This window comes from Salmo salar, chromosome 09 (assembly GCF_965601325.2).
Source record: "Salmo salar chromosome 09, fSalSal1, whole genome shotgun sequence".
NCBI classification, from domain to species: domain Eukaryota; kingdom Metazoa; phylum Chordata; class Actinopteri; order Salmoniformes; family Salmonidae; genus Salmo; species Salmo salar.
Genome location: NC_138299.1, coordinates 14,647,705 through 14,660,544, shown reverse-complemented (window position 1 = coordinate 14,660,544; position 12,840 = coordinate 14,647,705). Strand labels below are relative to the sequence as shown.

The 12,840-nt window shown below is 44.5% G+C and overlaps 1 protein-coding gene across 2 annotated transcripts; it reads right to left on the bottom strand.

Annotated features, from left to right (window-relative positions):
* Positions 1-520: 520 nt before the first annotated feature.
* On the bottom strand, positions 521-12,839 carry LOC106610747 (nuclear receptor-binding protein). Of its 2 annotated transcripts, none has more exons than XM_014210275.3 (18): positions 12,551-12,839; positions 11,190-11,516; positions 10,985-11,107; positions 10,702-10,806; positions 10,446-10,535; positions 10,270-10,310; positions 9,895-9,989; positions 9,536-9,619; positions 9,363-9,421; positions 9,074-9,172; positions 8,866-8,998; positions 8,633-8,723; positions 8,483-8,533; positions 7,877-8,012; positions 7,714-7,767; positions 7,531-7,594; positions 6,251-6,306; positions 521-5,896 (listed from the first exon to the last, which is right to left on the bottom strand). In XM_014210275.3, the coding sequence occupies exons 1-18, from the start codon at positions 12,644-12,646 to the stop codon at positions 5,801-5,803; spliced, it is 1,800 nt and encodes a 599-aa protein (XP_014065750.2). In that variant the 5' UTR covers positions 12,647-12,839; the 3' UTR covers positions 521-5,800. The 2 variants fall into 2 exon arrangements, with proteins under 2 accessions (XP_014065750.2, XP_014065751.1); XM_014210276.3 differs by lacking the exon at positions 12,551-12,839 and adding an exon at positions 12,288-12,497.
* Between the last annotated feature and the right edge of the window lies 1 nt (position 12,840).

Genomic DNA, 12,840 nt, shown 5'->3' with positions numbered 1-12,840 from the left:
GAGTTAAATACGTGCATGGCACGCAGTCATGGGTGAACAGGGAATACAGGAGGGTGCTGAGCACACACCCTTGTGGGACCCGTGTTGAGGATCAGCTTAGCGGAGGTGTTGTTTCCTACCTTCACCACCTGCGGTCTGCCCATCAGGAAGTCCAGGACCCAGTTGCACAGGGTGGGGTTCAGACCCAGGGCCCCGAGTTTAGTTATGTGTATTGGTAGAGGGATACATTTTTGTTACTGTACTACAATTTGCCTTCTACATTTCAAAAATACATTCTTAAATTGTAATTGACTATGACACTATTACTATTCCATTGAATATGCTGTGTGTGTACATGGGAGTTAGGCATGGGGGCTGCATTTTTTGTGAGGATTATAAACTTTCACACCAGGTCAACAGCTGTCATAAGGTGAGAGTAAACCACAGACTAGGTGGAGATATACACTTAGCTAGTGTTAGCAGCGTCTGTTAAAACTTCCCAGTTGAAAGTAGATTCAGGAACTAATGACAGACATTTAGGGAGAGGTGATGCCTACATATTTAATCGTACAGAATACCAAACAATTTAATAAAGAAACATGAACGAATCATACATTGCAAAGGCTCAGACACTTGTCAGAAGGCACACATACGCACGCACACTACAAACCCAATCACTAAACTCACCGACCCACTTATTTCTCAAATCACTAAATACGCTGCCCAAGTGCTCCTCATAAAGTAAAAGATACAGTATAAAGAAAAATGCAGATTGTGAATACAGTAACTGTAAAACAAATGTTATGATTGTGAGGTTGGATCTAGTTGAGGACTTTGCTGTTGCAGTTTTTCCAGACAGATTGTCACAGTGGACAGAAACATTTCTGCGTACCAGACATGTGATCCGCTGTAGTTTGACTGGTTAGCTTGTTGCCATTCCTCCAGCGAATAATCCAGCTTTGGGGAAAGCTGTTGAGTACACTTGATGCACCTGCCTTATTCTGTAACTTGGGTTGCGTTTAGGAGGGTGCAACGTACTGAACACTGCAGATAGAAAAGCAATTAATACAGCTAACAGGATTCATAGGTGTGACGGTTCTGCACAGTGCATTCAGAAAGTACTCAGACCCCTTGACTTTTCCACATTGTTGTGTTACAGCCTTTAAAATGGATTAAATACAAAAGTTACCTAAGCAATCCACACACAATGACAAAGGGAAAACATGTTTGATTATTTTGCAAATTCATTAAAAATAAAACAGAAATACCTTAACATAAGTATTCAGAACCTTTGCCATGAGACTCGAAATTGAACTCATCCTGTTTTCATTGATCATCCTTGAGATGTTTCTACACCTCGATTGGAGTCCACCTGTGATAAATTCAATTCATTGGACATGATTTGGAAAGACACACTTGTCTAAGGTCCCACAGTTGACAGTGCATATCAGAGCAATGAGGTTGAAGGAATTGTCCGTAGAGCTCCGAGACAGGATTGTGTCGAGGCACAGATTTTGGGAAGGGTACCAACAAATTCTGCAGCATTGAAGGTCCAAGAAAACAGGGGCCTGCATCATTCTTAAATGGAAGAATTTTAGAATCACCAAGACTCTTCCTAGAGCTGGCTGCCCAGACAAACTGAGCAATCAGGGCATTGGTCAAGGAGGTGACCAAGAACCAATGGTCACTGACAGAGCTCCTCTGTGGAGATGGTTGTCCTTCTGGAAGGTTCTTCCATCTCTGCAGCACTCCACCAATCAGGCCTTTGTGGTACCTAAAAAGGACTCAGACCATGAGAAACAAGATTCTCTTGTCTGATGAAAACAAGATTGAACTCTGGCCTGAATGCAAAGTGTCACGTCTGGAAGAAACCTGGCACCATCCCTACGGTGAAGCATGGTGGTGGCGGCAGCATGCTGTGGAACTCCGACTGGGGCGACGGTTCACCTTCCAACAGAACAACCACCCTAAGCACACAGCCAAGACAACGCAGGAATGGCTTCAGGACAAGTCTCTGAATGTCCTTGAGTGGCCCAGACAGAGCCCGGCCTTGAACCCGATCAAACATCTCTGGAGAGACTTGAAAATAGCTGTGCAGCAACACTCCCAATCCAACCTGACAGAGCTCGAGAGGATCTGCAGAGAATGGGAGAAACTCCACAAATAAAGGTGTGCCAAGCTTGTAGTGTCATACCCAAGAAGACTTGAGGCTGTAATCACTGCCAAATGTGCTTCAAAGTACTGAGTAAAGGATCTGAATACTTATGTAAATGTTTTTTTTTGTATAAATTTGCAAAAATGTCTAAACCTTTTTGCTTCGTCATTATGGGGTATTGTGTGTAGATTGACAAGAACCCCCCCCCCACGTCTAATAGAATAAGGCAACAAAATGTGGAAAAAGTTAAGCGGTCTGAATACTTTCCAATGTCAAAATTCCACAACGTTGTGCTCTACTGAACCTGGTTACCTAACCGTTGACACTCAACAGCACTAGCGTTGCCAAGACATAAACAGCTTAGTTAAAGCAGTACGAGTTAGACAGCCAGGCCACTAGATTAACTGTTTGTCCACTCATATCAACATTTCATATTTGGACTTCAACATCAACTCCTCTTTGGGTTGTACAGTAAAGTAAATCATTACCTGTTCACAAAAAAAACCTCAATGGCCAGAATATATTCAAAGGAAACCATTAAATTATCCAGATTAAGTACAGTATAAGAAGTTTTTAAAATATTTTTAACAGACTATATAAAGTTGTTAGCCAATCAGAGGCACGAATACAGTGTTCACCGATCAGTCACCTCAACTACAGCCATTGGACATCTGTAAATCTGCTTTGATTGACAGGCAGTAAATCCCCATCCCTCCCACACTATTGGCTCAGACTCCATGGGGGTGTGGCTCCATCAGTTAAGACCACAGTAAACATTTCAGTTTGTTAAAAAGTGAAGATGACACATTTGTAACATTAATACTCTAAACTTCCCCTACCCCACTCAAATGTATACAAGGCTCACTTATAGCATTCAGAAAGAGAGCGAAGTTCACCGCAGACATTCATGCATAGCCGTCGAGTGACCACACAGAAGCAGAGAACTTTAAGGCGGAGAGCAAGTGTGCTTGTATACAGCCACAAAAAAGGCTAATGGCAAAGACATTAAATGCATTTCTAAAACACAAACAAGTAATACTGACATATGATAACTGTGTTGGCTTCCTTCCAAAAACAAGTTGCTACTATAAAGAGAAAAGTAAACAGAGGGGGACTGACTCGGGCAGCCCCGTAAGGCTATATGGTCCCATAGATTTAAGCCTTATTAACACTGCAGACCTTAGAGCTGCAATGTTACTTTTTGCGCGACCCGGCCAAATTCACATTCATTCTCATAGATCCATGCTTTTGCCACTTCTAGATTAGACGACTACAATGCTCTACTTTCCGGCTACCCGGATAAAGCACTAAATAAACTTCAGTTAGTGCTAAACACGACTGATAGAATCTTGACCAAAAAATGTGATCATATTACTCCAGTGCTAGCCTCTACACTGGCTTCCTGTTAAGGCAAGGGATGATTAAGGTTTTACTGCTAACCTACAAAGCATTACATGGGCTTGCTCCTACCCATCTTTCCGATTTGGTCCTGCCGTACATACCTACACGTACGCTACGGTCACAAGACGCAGGCCTCCTTACTGTCCCTAGAATTTCTAAGCAAACAGCTGGAGGCAGGGCTTTCTCCTATAGAGCTCAATTTTTATGGAATGGTCTGCCTACCCATGTGAAAGACGCAGACTGTCTCGACCTTTAAGTCTTAATTGAAGACTCATCTCTTCAGTAGGTCCTATGATTGAGTGGACTCTGGCCCAGGAGCGTGAAGGTGAACGGAAAGGCACTGGAGCAACGAATCGCCCTTGCCGTCTCTGCCTGGCCGGTTCCCCTCTCTCCACTGGGATTCTCTGCCTCTAACCCTATTACAGGGGCTGAGTCACTGGCTTATTGGTGCTCTACCATTCCGTCCCTAGGAGGGGTGCGTCACTTGAGTGGGTTGAGTCACTGACGTGATCTTCCTGTCCGGGTTGGCGCCCCCCCTTTGGGTTTGTGCCGAGGAAGAGATCTTTGTGGGCTATACTTGGCCTTGTCTCAGGATAGTAAGTTGGTGGTTGTGGGGGCTGTGCTTTGGCAAAGTGGGTGGGGTTATATCCTGCCTGTTTGGCCCTGTCTGGGGGTATCGTCGGACGGGGCCAGCATCTTCCGGCCCCTCCTGTCTCAGCCTCCAGTATTTATGCTGCAATAGTTTGTCGGGGGGCTAGGGTCTGTTATATCTGGAGTATTTCTCCTGTCTTATCCTAAGTTCGGTGTGAATTTAAGTATGCTCCCTCTAATTCTCTCGGAGGACCTGAGCCCCAGGACCATGCCTCAGGACTACCTGGCCTGATGACTCCTTGCTGTCCCAAGTCCACCTGGTCATGCTGCTGCTCCAGTTTCAACTGTTCTACCTGCGGCTATGGAACCATTGCCTGTTCACCGGACATCCTACCTTGTCCTAGACCTTGCATTTTAAACTCTCTAGAGACAGCAGGAGCGGTAGAGATACTCTGAATAATCGGCTATGAAAAGCCAACTGACATTTACTCCTGAGTTGCTGACCTGTTGCACCCTCGACAACCACTATTATTATGATTATTATTATTACTACTACTTAACCCTGCTGGTCATCTATGAACACTTGGCCATGTTCTGTTATAATCTCCACCCGGCACAGCCAGAAGAGGACTGGCCACCCCTCATAGCCTGGTTCCTCTAGGTTTCTTCCTAGGTTCTGGCCTTTCTATGGAGTTTTTCCTAGCCACCCTGCTTCTACACTTGCATCGCTTGCTGTTCGGGGTTTAAGGCAGATGAGCACTTTGTGACATCAGCTGATGTAAGGGCTTTATAAATACATTTGATTGAAAGCAAGTCTAAGAAGCGGTAGGGTAGATCCGTTTCCGTTTTTGCATCTTACTTTCAGTTTTGTATACCAGCTTCAAACACAATCTTGTTGGTTATGTAAAAGATCATTCCAAGCGGTTTAGATGGGACAATTATTCCCTACACTATACTTGCTCGTTTGGTCACAAACTGAAACTAGGCAAACTATTTGAATTTTAGCAACCAGGAAATGGTGGGGCAATTGCTGCATAGTGCATCTTTAATGCTAAAATCAGTTTTGGTTTTTAACTGGTTTTGACTGTCCAAACAAAAAGTTAAGTGACCAAATCAGATGCGTGGGTGTTCAGACAGCAGTCATTTGCTGACATGGGTACACTAGTTGTCATTAACGACGGGGGTGTGGTGTAAGCTGATTGGTGGTGGTGCTCCCTATCACTTATGTAGTTAGCTAAGGTGACAATGCCTGGCATAGACATTTCCCAGTTGCTTTAAATGTTCAAAATCAGAGTTAAGAAACACTTTTAAAGCCTCAAAAGGATGAGATGACTTAACTTTCAAAATGAGTGCTTTTTTGGCTAGCCACAGCAATCAACTAGCGGTTTAGCTCTCTAGCACACTCAATCGTTTGTAAACAATTAACAAAAGCTAGTTAGCTACCACATGTTCTTGTCAAACTCAACAGAGAAGCTATCAAGCAACAACATAACATAAACAGTAAAAACCACTTAAGGGAAGAAAAGAAGGGGAAAAAAATATAAAAATCAGATTTGACTGTTCAGACAAGTCACACGGCCATAAATTAGATTTGTATCTAATTTCAAACCACCTATGGAGGTGCCTGTAGAGGCGTATATAGAGGTACTGGAGTTGGGGTCCGTGGTGATCCTGTTATGAGGACACAGTGACAGGGTTGAGGGAATCGTTCCTGCTGAAGAACTTGGTGAAGGCCTCTTCTAGTACAGTGGCCATCCTGCTTTGGTCCACCTGTAAGGACAATCAATCACATTACGTATAGAGGGAGCTCACACAGAAGAGTCAAGAGCTGGGGGGGTTGGGAGATATTATGTATGCCGTTCTCCAAAGCTATAGGTACATAGTGGGAGAATCTAAAAAAAACAGACAGCCCTATCTGTAGTAGAGTAGAGAGCAGAAGCTGCAATCTGACATTTGCACACACTGCCTGTGATTGTGTGTTTATAGGGGTCAAGCAGAGCTAGAGTGGGACGCTCATCATGGACACTAATCCACTCACTGCCTCTCCTCTGCCATCTACAACACTTACACCGCTCTACCACAGAACACCTACACAAACTTTGTCTCTCTCAAACACACACTTACCTCGCTGATAAAGCCCAGTTGGACCAGTTCAACAGCCAGTTCCTTTACATTCTCATCTGGAACAGAAACAGTAGGGTCAGTGTTAGCATACATACATACAGGTTTGTTCCTATGCAATCTTAAATGTGGTAGAAACACAACAGACTTACAATGGACTTCTGTCTGATTTAACCTCCCCATCTCCATGATAGGAGCAGCTTAAGTATTGATGGGAGGTATGATGTGGGAAGACAGGTAGTTAAGGATTATGCATGGGTGAGAGTATGCGTTTGTGTACGTGCAGGAAAATCTCTGAGCGCCTGCATTTGTATGCCCTGCAGGGCGTGTCAGTGCCCCAGCCCTCCCCAGAGACGGAGCAGCTGCCAGTAACATCCACACACGCCTGACATTCTCAACACGCGGGCATGCAACACTAGACACGCCTGTCATGCGTGTGTGGGAGGGGCGGGGTCATACGAACACACCCTCCTGGCTATGGGAAGATTAGTGTTCCACGTAGATGCCCAACTTAGACCTGTATTCCCTTTGGGGTACAATATAATACTGTGTTTGAACTGTCTAAGGACCCCATAATATGGCCTTTCGTGTATTGTCCCCCTCCACCCAATTCCACCTTATCTGCACTCTAGATCCACTGGTATCTCACATACAAGGCGCACACACACACACAGTCTGATCATGCCAGCGATGAGTGCAATGGGAGCAGCCCCAACGACGTGGATGAGGCTGGGGTTACCGTACACTAGCGCAGGGCCAGTGTCTGGAGTTAAAGACAAAACACACCCAGTCAGGCTTCGTGGCCAAAGTCCTGCCATTCCCAGACAACATACACAACAAGCTAGGTCAGACAAGAGCTGGTAGGGTTACAACTCAAATCCCTTCCCTTGTCAAATCTGACATTGTTTAAAGGAATGCTGTGTGGCTATGTTATCTTACCCAAACACCTGTCTATAACAGTTTGAGACTGGCTGCATAGGTTGATTGAGACTTGTGGTCTGTCTGGCCTGTGCACCTGTGTTCTATTCATCATTAGAAGAGGACAGTCCAGTAAGACTTGATCCTATTGGCCCCCTTGGGAGCAGTATAGTGGCTGTGGATTGTCGTGTTATTTTTATAGAAGTCCTAAGGGTCCAAGCGCTGTCTTATAGAAACACACTGGGTCAGCAAATAGCATAGATCCCAGTATGCATTCTGTATCCCTTTAACTGAACATACACTTTGATCTCCAGCCACTGCCTGCCCAGCTCAATGACATGTCTTTTTGTTTCTGTTGTGCTTACTGGGTAACAAGTCACAGCTTAAGTGTCTGTTCAGTTTGTCCTCCAGCTTCAACAGTAGTGTCAGCTGTGGAGGGAGGAGGAGGAGATGGTTACACATTCAGAGACTGGCCTCTAGAACATGCTTGTCGACGTCATCCATCTTTAAGTCACTGAACTGAAAACGATGAGATTAAAGCTACTTACATGATGTTTTGCACCCTCCTCTACTGGCTCAATATTACACTGCATCTGAACAACCTGCAGAAGGTCAGAAATGTAGGTGTTCAGAAAGGTGTTCCACAAATAAAATATTGCTATTGTGAAGTAATTGATGGGATATACACACTCTTCCCATTCTCTCCCTCACCTTCCGTGTCTCTAGTTCCGAAGGTTCTGGGGTAGGGGATTTTACAGAGGGGGTGACAATGGGGGATTTGACAGGGGACTGCTGGGGCTGCTGGCGAGAGGGCAGACCGAACGCTGTCAGAGGGTAGATACCATTCCTGTTAGGGAGAGAGGGAAGAGGGGTTACATTCATTTCATGATGGCACAGGTAAATTATACACATGTTATTAAGGCTAAAGTGTAGACCCACGATGGTCAAAACCTTACGTCACGATGGTCAAAACCGATGGTCAAAAAAACTTCAAAACTCAAATCTTGAGAGTTTTCAGGTATTCTCATACATTTTTCCACACAGATTTTAGCATTTTACGTCAACAAAAAGTATGAACAGGGGAAGGGCTGGAGAAACACCTTATATTTCAGATGTTGGCAATCACAATAATAGTCAACGCTAGATACTGCCACCCCAGATATTGTATAGTGTATTACAAGATGCTTCTCTAATAAAGTAGTAACTAGAAAGAAGTATATGAGCCATCTGGTTCAGCTACACCCTCTAGTGGTGGAAATATGTCATAGGCTGGACAGCTTCCTGGTCCTGTTCAGTAGCTGATGTTGAGTTCCTTACCTCACATCCTCCAGGAACTTATCCAGCTCCAGGGCAGGAAACTGAGACAGCCTGATGAGAAAAACAGGATCAGCACAGGACTCTGAAGAAAATACCCTGAGTTCTAAAGCGTACTCAGCTGAAGATAGAGGCACCAACAGTTTAACTTACTTGAGCTGCACGCCCTCCTTTATCTCAGCGATGATGAGGTTGGGGTCCATGTTCTTCGTGATCTCCTCTAAGGCATTCTCAGGGATCATATCTGAGAGAGGAATGGAGAAGATACTCAAGCTGGTGGCTGACAATGCAGCGTATGTTTGTGTGAGAGAATGAGTGAGCGCGTCTGTTTGTTTGCGCGTGAAGACTCAATCTGGTGGCGAAGTGTGTGTGCGAGAGAGACTCACGTTGGTGGCTGACGATGCAGTGTGCAGCTAGCAGCTTCAACAGGGGCACCTCAAACAGAGCCTGGTGGAACAGCAGCTCTCTGGCTGTAGGCCTCTTAAACGGGTCAGCCTCCAGACACTTCTGAATAAACTCCTGCAGGGAACACACACAAATAATATTACACCCCCCCATAATAGTACACACAAATAATATTACACACACTCTTACCCTCTGCAGGGGGTCTTCCAGTGACTGTATGGCATTGTTGATGGCCTCCTGAGAGACGTAGGAAGATTCTCCATTCCCCTGGATCTCCAATACTGCCATCTATACAACAGACACACAATGATATCACCACCATCCACCCAACCAACACAAGCCTCAGTGCAGCAGAGATCAGATAAACCCGATACGGAGATGACGTCACAAGTTCTGACACACGGAGATGACGTCACAAGTTCTGACACACGGAGATGACGTCAATTTTAAATGCATTTCGACTTGAGTGCCAGCTCACCTCCAGGGCACACATCCCAAAGGAATAGATATCCACTGCAGTGGTGACATCTGCAACAGCTACAGGGGTCAGGGAGAAGATGGAGAGAAGAAACATGAAGCAATGGTTTTAGTGAAAGACATTTCCTGATAAGATCCTATATTTGACCTATCCATGTCATTCTGAGCCTTTACCTCCATATTCAGGAGCGAAGAAGTGCAGGTTTTTCTGTTCCTCTCTGCAGGTCTTCACATGGTTGTTGATGGTGTCTGGAGCCACTGGGGGACAACAGACACTGGATTAGACAGTCAGTCTATTTGGCTGTGTTTCGACAGGCAGCCCAATTCTGATCTTTTGACCAATCACATCTGATCTTTCCACATCAGATTTTTTTCCAGAGCTGATCTGATTGGTCAAAAGACCAATGAGTGAAAAAAAAGATCAGAATTGGGCTGCCTGTAAAACGCAGCCTTATAATCTTATAACCTGGAGCTAAACCCATACAGGGCTGGTGTGGTGCTGTCCACCCAGGTGTTTAGGACTGGAGCACTACCTGATCCTATCTTGATGAGTCCGTTGTGCTGGATGAAGATTGTGTCACAGGTCAGGTTCCCGTGGATGATGGCCGGCTCACAGGAGTGGAGGTAACTAACAGAGGCTCATCAGAGACCATAGGAGTTAGTTAACCCCACAGTTGTTTTTGTCTGTCATAGTAAACCAGGTTTGTGTTCCGTAAGGCACCTCAACAAAATGCTTGTTCTTATTATTAGTTCAGGTAGTACATCCATGTTTCACACAATTACAAAACATTTTCTCCTGTTTCGTGCCTACTGCACATGACCCTGATGACCTGTTTTGATTAAATATGGGGCCCTGTTATTAGTGTTGCAGCTATCACAGAGTTGGTCTGTATGAGAGAGAAACTGACCTGAGTGCTGAGAGGATCTGGGTGCACCATCTCTTCCAGGCCTAAACAAACAAATGATACATTCTGTTACATGTAGACTAATGAATGTCTTATCTGCAAAGCTAAACATCCTTTGATGTGCTACTGTGTTATCGGTGACTTGGTGGGCAGGGCAAATTGTATTATGATATTTGCACCTTTTCATTCATGGCCTTGTGGTTCTTCTTAGTCTTCTTCAGAAACTGTTTCAGACTTCCTGAGGACATGTACTCTGTGATGAAAATCACCTGAGTTGAAGACCGCAACTTATCAGTTAGGAAGAAGAATCATTGAAATGATGTTACATTGTTCCATCATTTCACTGACGCCTCACATTTAGTCCTGACTCTAGCAACCAGACCACGTGATCCAAACAAGGAGAGTCTTCCCTCTCATAGACGAGTCAGAACTCACCCTGGCACGGTTGATGTCATTGATGTCAGCCCAGTACTTGTGAAACTTGACAATGTTGAGATGCTCCAGCTGAATCAAGTTGTCAAACACAGACTTCACCTTCTCCTGTTCACAGAGGAATAGGGACAACATTTAACTAAACAGTCTCCATAGAGATGGGATCAACTGTTTTGTCAGTATTCAAGACAAATTAAGATATGTGCTCTAGTACAACGATAACTCCACTAGACAAGGACAGATCGACAAGGGGGCGATGTTGGTGTAGCAGCCAGACATACTTTACCTCCTGCAGCTTGAAGTTTTTCCTCTCAGAGAACATGACCTCATTCCAGACCACCTCCACCCCCTCCTCTGTGTCCATGGCCAGGTAGGCAGCGTCTATCCCTGGGACGTTCCGCTGGTTCACCTGGGGGGAGAAAACAGAGGCAGAAACATGGTTCACACTGTTGCAATAAGTTCATGGACAGTCCAATGTGTCTCCGTCTCACCTCCTCTCTGCGTTTCTGCCAGCGGCCGCAAGGGCTCTCCTCCAGGATCTCAGACTCGTCTTCACTCTCATCCTCATCCTCGGTGGGGGTAGGGGGCCCCGACACAGTTGTGGACACGGACGCAGGTCCCTGGCCACTGGGTGCCACTGGCTCTGCCTTGGCCTCCAGAGCCTGGCCGGGTTTACCGTCTTCCTCTGACATCACGATAATACCGGTCTTTGTGGCAGATTGTGCCTCTCTGGGGTTCAAAGGCCTTTCTCCCTCCCACTTCTGGAACTGTGGCAGCCGCACCCCCTTCCACTCACACACCCTGAGGACTATGAGGCACTGTTGGCAAAAGAGACACATTTATTATTTCTCTCTGAGTTTGGAGCACACTGCCAACTCATAGTTATCAATACTTTATCTGTACTATGAAATTAGACAGTTTTTCTTATGAACTAATCAATTTAGCCTTGTCGGGATTGGCTACGTCACTTCATGTCTATGGTTGCAAAGACAAAGTCTCTGCCATAAATTGACTAGCATAACTGTAGAAAAGTAGCTTAGGCCTACTTACTATGCAGTTATGCGGTGGACTGACATTGTACAGTAGCTGGCATTGTTAGTTATGTTTCACTTGTAACGTTAGCTAGTTAGCTTCTAAAGTTAGTTACCTATCTAACGTTATTTATCTAACCAAATGTACACCTCTCTATCCCAAACGTAGGCCATTAAAGTTAGAGAACGACCTATAACTTGCTAGCTAATTGACCAACTTTCACTTCGACAACGTTAAACAAAGTAATGGGGTCACAGCTAGCTAACAGCATTTTCCAGGTAACGTACTGTAAGTTACACATTTAGAAAATATGTCTAGCACGAACCCTCGATAAGAACCAGTTGGCTAGCTGAAAACTGTAGTTAGCTAGCTAACGTTATCAACGTCAGCTAGCCTAGTAAGATACGTTCTTAATCAAACAGTTGATTAAGTTATCTAGCTACAGTAACGTTAGCTAGCGTAACTCTTAACTAATAAACAAGTCAGCAATACCCCCCCTTTTGTTACCCAGTTATGCGCTATATTGCTAACAAACACGATAAAGTTAAGCTACTTACTTGGAAGAAAGTAACATTTGTCGCTTGTAAATCCCCTCGCAGTGCGTAAATTAGCTACTAGTAGTCGCTAGCTAGAAATGACAAGGACGCCATTCAAAATTTCAGAAGTACTTCAATAGAATGAGGGGATTCGATTATCTGGCCCCGGTTAGAACCAGGTGAAAAGCGATTGCTTAATTTTGCAGCCGGGCTGCCTCCCGTATATGGGGTTACAATTGTAAACGTAGCAACTTTATATCAAAACGCACACTGATTTCTCTTACCCGCATGATGACTTGTCTCAATTTTCTACGGATACATTTGGAAATGTAGACCTTATAGTTAAAATAAATAAAATAAAACACATCAATACTTGACATCTCAATATTTCACATGCCCATTTGACGAATGTCAACATTCTTCATTCCTCAATTGACATGTGAATGATTTAGACATTTTGTTTTCAAGTATATGCATAAATAAGTATTACAATAGTAAAATAAAATATATTCATTCTATTCAAATAAGCGACCCAAGTGGTTCAATATGGCAAGACTGGCTACGGCCTCCGGGC

What these genes read in the sequence shown, in the direction of transcription:
- LOC106610747 (XM_014210275.3), bottom strand. Translation starts at nt 12,646, where the DNA reads ATGTCAAGTATTGATGTGTTTTATTTTATTTATTTTAACTATAAGGTC. An exon ending in AAGGAGGGCGTGCAGCTCAA is followed by an intron (nt 8,534 to 8,632) that starts GTAAGTTAAACT and finishes TTTTCTCATCAG; the next exon opens with GCTGTCTCAGTTTCCTGCCC. An exon ending in AAGCTGTGACTTGTTACCCA is followed by an intron (nt 6,307 to 7,530) that starts GTAAGCACAACA and finishes TTTCTGTTCCAG; the next exon opens with ATGAGAATGTAAAGGAACTG.